Source organism: Agrilus planipennis, unplaced genomic scaffold (assembly GCF_000699045.2).
Source record: "Agrilus planipennis isolate EAB-ADULT unplaced genomic scaffold, Apla_2.0 scaffold486, whole genome shotgun sequence".
Taxonomy (NCBI): Eukaryota; Metazoa; Arthropoda; class Insecta; order Coleoptera; family Buprestidae; genus Agrilus; species Agrilus planipennis.
The window spans coordinates 16,677-28,006 of record NW_020439986.1 but is presented as its reverse complement, the minus strand read 5'-3'; the positions used below and the strand labels follow the sequence as shown (position 1 = coordinate 28,006).

The following is an 11,330-nucleotide window of genomic DNA, read 5'->3' as shown; positions in this document are numbered from 1 at the left end:
AAGGGCGTGACAACAGCAACAAATTTTTCCCTCATTAACTTGAGATAGTTTGTAGTGGAATTGAAAATTAAAAATTAAATTTCGTATTAAGAATAATTAAAAAAAATGTCAATCCTTGTGAGAACTATACATATGTATAAAAGTTTAAAAAAATGACAAAAGCACAACAGCAACAGAATATATCATCATCATCGAAAGGTCGTCAGTTCGAAGACTGGGTTGGGCACGCACCCCCACTCCTTCCTATTCTGAGCTAATTTAGAACATTTCACATATTTAACTATTTTTGAACAGTAATCTAATCTAGGTCTTCTTTTACGCCTCTTAGCTCTTGTATCTGCTTCTAATAAATCTCCAACTAGTCCTTCATGCTTGAGAAGGTGTCCTACTAACCTATCTCACCTGTTTCTTATTGACTTCCATAGAGCTTTTTATTCTCCTCATCATCGTAACATCGTCAGTCCTAAGACTGGTTGGACATGCACCTCCACTCTTTCCTATCCTTAGCTAATCTTCGTATTTCCCTAAAACTAAAACAGCCCACAGCATTAACTATTTAATACTTCCTCATTTCTAACCTTCTTCATCCACGGTATCCTCACCATTCAAATTTCGAACGTGTCTAACCTTTCCTGCCATGGCCACCGTTCATGTACACCTTTAGCAATCTCTTTCGGATTTTTAATCCTTTTTTTTCAAGAAAATACATTCAATTAGAAATAGACGAGATTAATATACCATTCTGAAGGTTTCTTGTTTTTCTCCTGCACAAAGTTCGTAAACATATATACCTCCAAGTCTAAGAGATCTTAAATACAGTGATTTAATAATAAAAAATATTTCTTTGGATTGTTCTACACTGCCTATAACCTTAGAGTAACCAGCTAATGTTTAGTTATACTATGTAGGAGTAATTTCAAAAAAAAAGTTCTTCGGTGTTATTAGCACTTACCAATAGTTTGGTTAAGCTAGGTTATAGTAGGTAATAATTAGTTTTCTTGGTTAGTTCATTGTATTTAACATGCTATTAAATTACGGACTTAAAATGATAATCAATTACAGTATGATGATGTTTTTTATCACATATGTATTAAAACTGCAATACAATATGTTCAAAATTATGNTTAAGGACAAATTGAGAATTTTGTATTATGCCCCACTGCTATTTCCACAAAGCGGGTAAAATTAATTTAGTTAACAATTTCTTATTTTTGTTTTGCGTTTTTCGTTCTTTATGTTGTTCATAATTTGCATCAACTTATGTTACTTCGACGATAGGACACATAGGTAGAAATTCTTTTTTTATTCCCTGTCTGCACGTGCTTCAAATAAAGCTCTTTATGTTTCCAAAATATCTTTAACCCCGAATAATAATACATTTGTATATAACTACCCGTAACGAATCCTCTTCGTTCAGCGTAACCCTCTTGAACCCTTCATAAGCTGAGTTAAGCCTAAATTTCAAATAAATCTAATGACAAATTAAATATTTCCCATACAAAGTACGATAGCAACTGCATGTCACATCTTTCCACACACATTTCCAAAAAAAAAGTCAATATTCTGTCGATACTGTCAGATGCGGATCGCGATTTCGATCTTGTTGGATCTTATGAGTACGCTGCAAACAGCTACCACAGAACACAGATCAACTCTCATTGCTGCCTTGCCACAGCGTTTTGTGGAATCTTGCAAACGGCGCGGTAAACGCCATCTATATTACAATGCGGGATTCAATTCATTCGTAAATGAATCGAAAATGTTATAGGGTCAAAATTTAGATAATTATTCAACCAAGTATAAGTTTATTTCCTTCGAATATCCCTAATAACAAACAGAGTTAGTTGAATAAGAAAATGTATTAATGGTAAGTACTTAAGCATACTTTGTTGGCGTGCTGGTGTCTCCCCAACTGTAGGAAAGTTATGATAACATCATAATGCACAAGTTTATTACAGAGGTTGCGGAGAACTAATCGGAAGTTATGATGTTGAACTTTGGAAATTTCTATAAAGTAGCGGGAAGGCCATACTGAATCTATTCGCATTCGTATTCCTTATTAATTGGAAAGGAAATAGTTGATCTTGTTCTAGATCGCCTTAGAAAGTTAGCAGACCAGTGTACTGGACTTCAAGGATTTCTTATATTTCATTCATTTGGAGGTGGCACTGGTTCAGGATTTACGTCACTCCTGATGGAGAGATTATCTGTTGATTACGGAAAGAAATCTAAACTAGAATTTGCAATCTATCCAGCCCCACAAATTTCTACCGCTGTTGTGGAACCTTACAACTCAATTTTAGTTACACACACAACATTGGAACACTCAGATGCGGCTTTTATGGTTGACAACGAAGCACTGTACGATATTTGTCGAAGAAATTTAGACATAGAACGACCAACGTACACAAATTTAAACAGATTACTCGGTCAAATAGTGTCTTCAATAACAGCTTCACTTCGTTTTGATGGAGCACTCAATGTGGATTTATTGGGATTCCAAACGAATCTCGTTCCTTACCCTCGCATCCATTTTCCACTAATTACCTATGCTCCTGTCATTTCAGCCGAAAAGGCATACCACGAGCAGCTATCCGTACCAGAAATAACAAATGCTTGTTTCGAACCGGCGAACCAAATGGTTAAATGCGATCCACGTCATGGAAAATATATGGCCTGTTGTCTACTGTACCGAGGTGATGTAGTTCCAAAAGACGTGAATGCGTCAATTGGAACGATTAAAACAAAGAGAACAATTCAGTTTGTGGATTGGTGTCCCACAGGATTTAAAGTGGGAATAAATTATCAGCCCCCCACAGTTGTTCCTGGTGGCGATTTGGCAAAAGTTCAGCGTGCTGTTTGTATGCTTGCGAATACCACAGCAATTGCTGAAGCTTGGGCTCGTCTAAACCACAAATTTGATTTAATGTATGCCAAAAGAGCTTTCGTTCATTGGTATGTTGGTGAAGGTATGGAAGAAGGCGAGTTTTCGGAAGCTAGAGAAGACATAGCAGCGTTGGAGAAAGATTTCGAAGAGGTCGGAATGGATTCTGGAGAAGGAGAAGGTGAAGGAGGAGAAGAGTGAAAGCTACCATTATATTATATTCCATTCTATGTAATAACAATAGATATTAGATAAGATCAAATGTACTTCGACGTTCTGGGTAACTAAATAAATATGCAGATCTATTAAGTACTTGTAGTTAACTCATTTTCTCGGCATTTATTTCTATCGAAATAAGTACATGCATGTTTATACATTTGTTACTATTACAAAGAGTTAATGATATAGAACATGCTTTATAATCTACCTAGGTTGGTTTTTGACTAACACTGAAGATTGATGTTTGAAAATTTGCATTATATTTAAAATTTTGTCTTCTCTTTTGCATGTGCCGTGGCATTTCAAATAATTGGCCAATTTTAATTTCGTCAANATGGAGCACTCAATGTGGATTTATTGGGATTCCAAACGAATCTCGTTCCTTACCCTCGTATTCACTTTCCACTCATAACATACGCCCCTATTATTTCAGCTGAAAAAGCCTACCACGAGCAACTTTCTGTACCGGAAATAACAAATGCTTGTTTCGAACCGGCAAACCAAATGGTTAAATGTGATCCACGTCATGGAAAATACATGGCTTGCTGTTTAATTTATAGAGGAGACGTGGTTCCAAAAGATGTGAGTTCGTCAATTGGAACAATTAAAACAAAGAGAACAATTCAGTTTGTGGATTGGTGTCCGACAGGATTTAAAGTTGGAATAAATTATCAACCTCCTACTGTAGTTCCTGGTGGCGATTTAGCAAAGGTTCAACGCGCCGTTTGTATGTTATCGAACACGACAGCAATAGCCGAGGCTTGGGCTCGTCTAAACCATAAGTTTGATTTGATGTATGCCAAAAGAGCTTTCGTTCATTGGTATGTTGGTGAAGGTATGGAAGAAGGTGAATTTTCGGAAGCACGAGAAGACATAGCAGCTTTGGAAAAGGATTTTGAAGAGGTTGGAATGGATTCAGGAGAAGGAGAAGGTGAAGGAGGAGAAGAGTGAATGCGAGGAAGGGGAAGCCTGATTAGTCTGATTACGGTATATTGATGACGTTACCGTTACGTACTGTAGGTATTTACTTAATAAGATAGAACACCATGCTGTCTGTGTAATTGTTGAAAATATACATTCCCAAAATCGAATTTTCTCCCTTTTTTCTGAATTAGAAATAGCTGCATTGGATTTTTGAGGAGGAGCAATTTAGCAATAATCGTTCTCATTTTGATTCGTTTTCAGGGTATTGATATTTGCATAGTACTTAATGCAAATGTGTCCTATGTGAATTTTATCAAATTAGTTAGTTGGTTGCTTAATACTTGAGTTACTTTTGACTATCATTTGACACTTTCGAAAATTGGGCTGTTATGTTACGTAAGGAAATATGTCAATATTTTTACAAAGTTTTGTTCGTATTAGTCACAAGTATTAGTTTTTGTCTGCTCATAATGTTCATGGAGAATCTTCTTGCTTGCATGTTTTATATTGGTACAATACGCCACAGTTGTAATAACCTTACTGCGAAGTATTTGTAGAGAAGATGAATTTATTTTATCCACGAAATTACAGTTTCAAAATGTAATTTAGTTAGAAATTGGACTGGCTAAGCTTGCAATCTACGAACTTTTCTGGAATTCTTTAACGTAGGTATTAAATTTGAGGCTATGGCTCATGCGAGTGAAGTTTAAAGCAGTCCATAACAGTTGTTTTACCCTGTTACGAACTGCAGTCATTTCAGTCCTTGAAGAAGATAACCTTGTTATCGAAAAGTGCTTCGGACATCTACAGTGTCGTGTTTTGGCGTTCGGGTTTGAGCTATTTTGTTTGTTCTACAACAACCGCCAAAATTTTTCCAGTCTTCATATTTAGATAGAAGGAAATATTGGATAAATACGTGAAGGCATTGAATCAGCAATTTGATTAGAATTATCAGTTCTCTCCAGGCTACCAATTGTTGTATACTTACCAATAGCCTGTAATATATGTATATTTAGATGATTACATTGCGCTGAATATGCGATGTTGTTCAGCATCATGGCACAGCAGAGAAGACCATTAATTATATGTTGTCCTAATTAACCTGTGCGTACACTAACGCATAAAGTAAATTTATAGAAATAGTTTCAATCAGACAGGGCAGCCTGAGCAACCCGGGCGACCGGGAGATTTCCTGGGGCAGCACTCTTGGAGGTGCGGCCAAACCTAGTACGGATGTACTTTTTTAGGGTTGAAAGTTTTATATTTACTTTTTTTTATAAGTATATATAAGGAAAAGTATTCTAAATCATCATTTTTCTGAAAAAAACAGCACCTATTATCTGATTACTTATTATTAGTGTATTTTTGAATATGCAGTTCACTAACCAGGAAATTGTAACCTAGCTACTATTATGATTCTAAGGAAAATTTCTCATTTGAAAAATCCCTGAGAAGTAATTTTAAATGAGACCCAATAATTTCTAGTCCAAACAGTATTCCCTACAGAANCAGCTTCACTTCGTTTTGATGGAGCACTCAATGTGGATTTATTGGGATTCCAAACGAATCTCGTTCCTTACCCTCGCATCCATTTTCCACTAATTACCTATGCTCCTGTAATTTCAGCCGAAAAGGCATACCACGAGCAGCTATCCGTACCGGAAATAACAAATGCTTGTTTCGAACCGGCAAACCAAATGGTTAAATGTGATCCACGTCATGGAAAATATATGGCTTGTTGTCTACTATACCGAGGTGATGTGGTTCCAAAAGACGTGAGTGCGTCAATTGGAACGATTAAAACAAAAAGAACAATTCAGTTTGTGGATTGGTGTCCCACAGGATTTAAAGTGGGAATAAACTATCAGCCCCCTACAGTTGTTCCTGGTGGCGATTTGGCAAAAGTTCAGCGTGCTGTTTGTATGCTTGCGAATACCACAGCAATTGCTGAGGCTTGGGCTCGTTTGAACCACAAATTTGATTTAATGTATGCCAAAAGAGCTTTCGTTCATTGGTATGTTGGTGAAGGTATGGAAGAAGGTGAATTTTCGGAAGCTAGAGAAGACATAGCAGCTTTGGAAAAGGATTTCGAAGAGGTGGGAATGGATTCTGGAGAAGGAGAAGGTGAGGGAGGAGAAGAGTGAATGCGAGGGAGAAGAAGCCTGATTAGTCTGATTACGGTATATTGATGACGTTACCGTTACATACTGTAGGTATTTACTTAATAAGATAGAACACCATGTTGTCTGTGTAATTGTTGAATATATACATTCCCAAAATCGAATTTTCTCGCTTTTTTCTGAATTAGAAATAGCTGCATTGGATTTTTGAGGAAGAACAATTCAGCAATATTCGTTCTCGTTTCGATTCGTTTTCAGAGTATTGATATTTTGATAGTACATAATGCAAATCATATTAGTAACAAGTATTAGATTTTTGTCTGTTCATAATTTTAATGAAGAATTTTCTTGCTTGCATATTCTATATACAGGTATAATGCGTCGCAGTTGTATTCACCTTACTAACTGCGAAGTATTTGTAGAGAAGATGAATTTATTTTATCCACGAAATTACAGTTTCAAAATGTAATTTAGTTAGAAATTGGACTGGCTAAGCTTGCAATCCACGAACTTTTCTGGAATCCTTTGGCGTAGGTATTAAATTTATGGCTGTGGCTCATGCGAGCGAAGTTTGAAGCAGTCCATAATAGTTGGTTTACCCTGTTTTATTTGTTTGCAACATTCAAAATTTACATATATTAATTTTTATTTACATGCTCAGTTAACAGAATAGTTACAAGAGAACCTTGAAAGAAGTAGACGTAGCCAAAAAATATATTTGATGAATTAAGGACAAATTGAGAATTTTGTATTATGCCCCACTGCTATTTCCACAAAGCGGGTAAAATTAATTTAGTTAACAATTTCTTATTTTTGTTTTGCGTTTTTCGTTCTTTATGTTGTTCATAATTTGCATCAACTTATGTTGCTTCGACGATAGGACACATAGGTAGAAATTCTTTTTTTATTCCCTGTCTGCACGTGCTTCAAATAAAGCTCTTTATGTTTCCAAAATATCTTTAACCCCGAATAATAATACATTTGTATATAACTACCCGTAACGAATCCTTTTCGTTCAGCGTAACCCTCTTGAACCCNTTTTCTGTCCATATTTTCTAATATTCCTGTGCGAATTTTATGTTTCTAGTTTTTTTCTCATCTTTTTGCTTATCAAAGCCTTTATATGAGCTTTGTTAACACAGTATGTTTTATATATACACAAAGTACAATTTTATTATTTTTCTTGTCCTGCTATTTTCCTTTTCCACATGATTTCTCTCATCCTTTTCAGGTTGTCCATACCTTCCAATTTTTTTTAGAATTGCCTGTTTCCCTACAACGCTCAAAAATGTGTTCAAGCGTCTCTGGCTCCTTTTCACATAATCTACTAATTTCTTTTCTTTTTCTTCCCAATACCTTGACGCTCTATTTTCACTTCCCAATCTAAATCTTGCAGTTAATTGTAGCTCGTTTTTTCCCTTTACTCCTTCATCTTTCAAATAAGGAGGTATTTTTTCTCCTTCTTTCCATAATATCTTGTACTCTTGAGCGAATTTCAGGTTTCTCATTTTCTCTCTCCTTCTTTGTTTATCAATATGTATCTTTAGTTAAGTTTTCTAGTTCCTTCCATACATTTCTCTCATTTTCCAGCTTCCATTGTGGTTTTCTTTTCTTCCTTTTGCAAGACCGAAATATTGTCCTTAACTTTTACACATTGTTTTAGTATTGCGTTGCCTTCGGAATTTAATATTTTTTCTTCGCACTTTAAGGCTCTTTTTGAATATTTTATGGTCAGTATTTCATATTTAGTTTCTTCCTGAAGAAGGGATCTCGGAGTACTCTTATCTAGCTTTAGTGTCCATTTAATATATATATCTGTCCTGAATACTTTCGATTTCTTTTCTCTTTTCCCATCCCCAGATTTCTGCCCCACTAAAAATGAATGGATGTTTATCTTCGGAGCCGAGAAAAATTATTATCAATGGGGTTAAAGAAGTTTCACTTCAAAATGGAGTATATAATCGAATTGTCGTAAATTAGTGACTTTTCATTATTAATGAAGGATTATTTTTACCGTTGAATGCTATTTATTCTTCACTAATGCGTTGTTGTTGTTGTTGTTGTACTTCACACGATTGTCTTGTTTCAGGTATGTTTTTCTGCTTGTGATTGATGTGAATAAGAAACAGAGCGGTGAGATAGGTACATACATAAAGTTTTCCTTAGCAAGCTCAAGTTGTTATATTTGTTGGCACCTGTAACCATGAGATGTGTCGAGAAAAGTTGATAAATAGCCTTTAGATCCGTTTTCCACAAGCAAGCCGACCTGTTAAATACAAAATCATTTGCACACACATACACCTGCTAATTAATAATCTAATTTGCAGTCTACAGTATAAATAGGTATTCTATTCATAAGCGAACGAATTAATTTTTAGCGTGAAATCGCTGATAATACAGACTAAATTAGTTGCACCGCCCTTACGGAGTTCTAAATAGAAAATTAATTAATAAATGTCAAATTCTGTTACAAAGCATTTAATTCGGTAACAATTAGCGATTTAGATGATTAATTGGTGCCAATATCTGTTTATGATTAATTAACGACTTTCTAAGTCTAAGTGTGGAATAATGAGGAGCCTATTTCAAATTAATTCTTTATGACAGAAAAGTTCCACTTTGCCTGATTAATTATGTTCTTAACAATAGCTAGAAATACGTTAAAATAGTAATAATCAATAATCATTTGTATATNGAAAATACCACAAATGGCGTGGTGAGCGCCATCTGTAGTACGATGCTACATTTGAGGATTACATATGCTCCAACAAGGTCCATTTAAAAATATGGATATATGGATAGTTGTTAAGACTTTTTCGTTGCTACCTGCGGTATTAATCCCTTGATACCAAGAAGGATACCAACTTAAATCCCTTCGCAGTGACACAGCTACATCATGACATTAAACAAGTAGGTTTTTCCTTAAATAATCGGTACGACTATTGTGTAGTGAATACCTGTAGTTGCATACTAACTGTTTGGGTAGGTGTTGACCGAGGGAAATTTGGGGGTAGTGACCGAGGTGTCTTTAGTTTTAAGACACAAAAACACTTTTAAATTATCAATATCATAAGATCAATTCAGACTAGCAAACAAGCAACAAGCAACTTTTTGAGTAGCAACTAATTAAAAATAGAAGGAGACTGTGGTAAATATTAATTAAAAAATTAAAAGGAATACTCACCACAAATAAGGTGGTAATTAGGGGTGAGTATTCCTTTTAATTTTTTAATTAGCAACTAATTAATTTATATATAAAGAATGTGTGAACGAAGTTACTTGTTCGTAGTTGGTGATTTTTAGAAAGAACTTTTATTCATTTTGATGTTTGATTTTTAGTAGAAATCTAAACGAAGCAATCTTGTAACTTTTAGCCATTCGTGACTTATTAACATGTAGGAGATGTAGTCAACTAACCGTTTTATTTTATATCGTATTGCTATTGAGAGGAATGCTATTCAGCAAGTAATTTAATTATAAATATGATATATTTGTACGGGGGATCAAAAAGGACGGTCGAATGTTATTTGAGAGTCAACATGGAAGAATTTCAAATCTTATATGTAAATAAACATATTCATCGACTACATATTTCGCATTTCAATATTTTATTTGACTCAAGAACACTATATAAACAATTGAAATGTGTTGCTAAGATAATTTACATATTATTTATTATAAAGAAGACGATTCGTTTTACAAACTTTGTATTTCATCATTTATATTTCATTTCTACTTCGTTGGTTTAACATAATCTCATACAATGGTAAGAGTTAAAAATTCATTCATTAAATCTGTAAAAGATACAATTACTTAATTAATTTTAGCGTGAATGCATCTCGATCAATTGTGGCCAAGCTGGTGTTCAAATAGGGAACGCCTGTTGGGAACTTTATTGCTTGGAACACGGTATCCAACCTGATGGACAAATGCCTTCAGACAAAACCGTTGGAGGAGGTGACGACAGTTGTAACACATTCTTCAATGAAACAGGGGCTGGTAAACATGTCCCCAGGGCAGTGTTCATGGACTTAGAACCCACTGTAGTCGACGAAGTACGAACTGGAACATACCGTCAATTGTTCCATCCAGAACAACTTATCAGTGGAAAGGAGGACGCAGCCAACAATTATGCGAGAGGTCATTATACAATAGGGAAAGAAATAGTCGATCTAGTATTAGACCGCATTCGAAAATTGGCGGATCAATGCACTGGTCTTCAGGGATTTCTCATCTTCCATTCATTCGGCGGTGGTACAGGTTCAGGATTTACATCCCTTCTAATGGAACGGCTATCCGTTGATTACGGAAAAAAGTCTAAATTGGAATTCGCAATTTACCCAGCTCCACAAATTTCAACAGCTGTTGTTGAACCATACAACTCAATTCTGGTAACACACACAACGTTGGAGCATTCTGATGCTGCTTTCATGGTAGATAACGAAGCAATTTACGATATTTGCAGAAGAAACTTGGACATTGAAAGACCTACGTACACAAATTTAAATAGACTGTTAGGTCAAATGGTTTCTTCACTGACGGCGTCATTACGTTTTGATGGCGCAGTAAACGTAGACTTAACGGGTTTTCAAACGAATTTAGTACCTTATCCCCGGATTCATTTTCCCCTTATGACCTACGCTCCGGTCATTTCAGCGGAGAAGGCGTACCATGAGCAACTTTCAGTACCTGAAATTACGAACGCCTGCTTTGAACCAGCAAATCAAATGGTTAAATGCGATCCACGTCATGGAAAATACATGGCCTGCTGTTTGCTGTATAGGGGAGATGTTGTTCCGAAGGATGTGAATGCAGCAATTGGAACAATTAAAACGAAACGTACAATTCAATTCGTAGACTGGTGTCCGACAGGATTCAAAGTTGGTATTAATTACCAACCGCCTACAGTTGTTCCTGGAGGCGATTTAGCTAAAGTACAGCGTGCTGTTTGCATGATTGCCAATACAACCGCCATCGCAGAAGCCTGGGCTCGCTTGGATCATAAATTTGACCTGATGTACTCGAAGCGAGCTTTCGTTCATTGGTATGTAGGTGAAGGAATGGAGGAAGGTGAATTTTCTGAAGCACGTGAAGATATGGCAGCACTGGAAAAGGATTTTGAAGAAATTGGTATGGATTCTGGAGAGGGCGAAGGAGAAGGTGAAGAATGATTGTTGAGTGGA

The 11,330-nt window shown here is 35.8% G+C and overlaps 2 protein-coding genes across 4 annotated transcripts; both read left to right on the top strand.

Annotated features, from left to right (window-relative positions):
* Window positions 1–2,094: 2,094 nt before the first annotated feature.
* On the top strand, window positions 2,095–6,311 carry LOC108743415 (tubulin alpha-1 chain-like). 3 transcript variants are annotated; one of them, XM_025979523.1, is made up of 2 exons: window positions 2,095–2,450; window positions 5,537–6,311. In XM_025979523.1, exons 1-2 carry the CDS (start codon window positions 2,195–2,197, stop codon window positions 6,169–6,171), a joined length of 891 nt encoding a protein of 296 aa, XP_025835308.1. In that variant the 5' UTR covers window positions 2,095–2,194; the 3' UTR covers window positions 6,172–6,311. The 3 variants fall into 3 exon arrangements, with proteins under 3 accessions (XP_025835308.1, XP_025835307.1, XP_025835306.1); XM_025979522.1 differs by having other exon boundaries at window positions 2,095–2,482; window positions 5,569–6,311; XM_025979521.1 differs by lacking the exon at window positions 5,537–6,311 and adding an exon at window positions 3,452–4,194 and having other exon boundaries at window positions 2,095–2,482.
* Window positions 6,312–9,802: 3,491 nt separating this feature from the next.
* On the top strand, window positions 9,803–11,324 carry LOC108743416 (tubulin alpha-1 chain-like). The gene is made up of 2 exons (XM_018478982.2): window positions 9,803–9,913; window positions 9,975–11,324. The coding sequence occupies exons 1-2, from the start codon at window positions 9,911–9,913 to the stop codon at window positions 11,316–11,318; spliced, it is 1,347 nt and encodes a 448-aa protein (XP_018334484.2). The 5' UTR covers window positions 9,803–9,910; the 3' UTR covers window positions 11,319–11,324.
* Window positions 11,325–11,330: the final 6 nt, after the last annotated feature.

What these genes read in the sequence shown, in the direction of transcription:
- LOC108743415 (XM_025979523.1), top strand. Translation starts at nt 2,195, where the DNA reads ATGGAGAGATTATCTGTTGATTACGGAAAGAAATCTAAACTAGAATTT.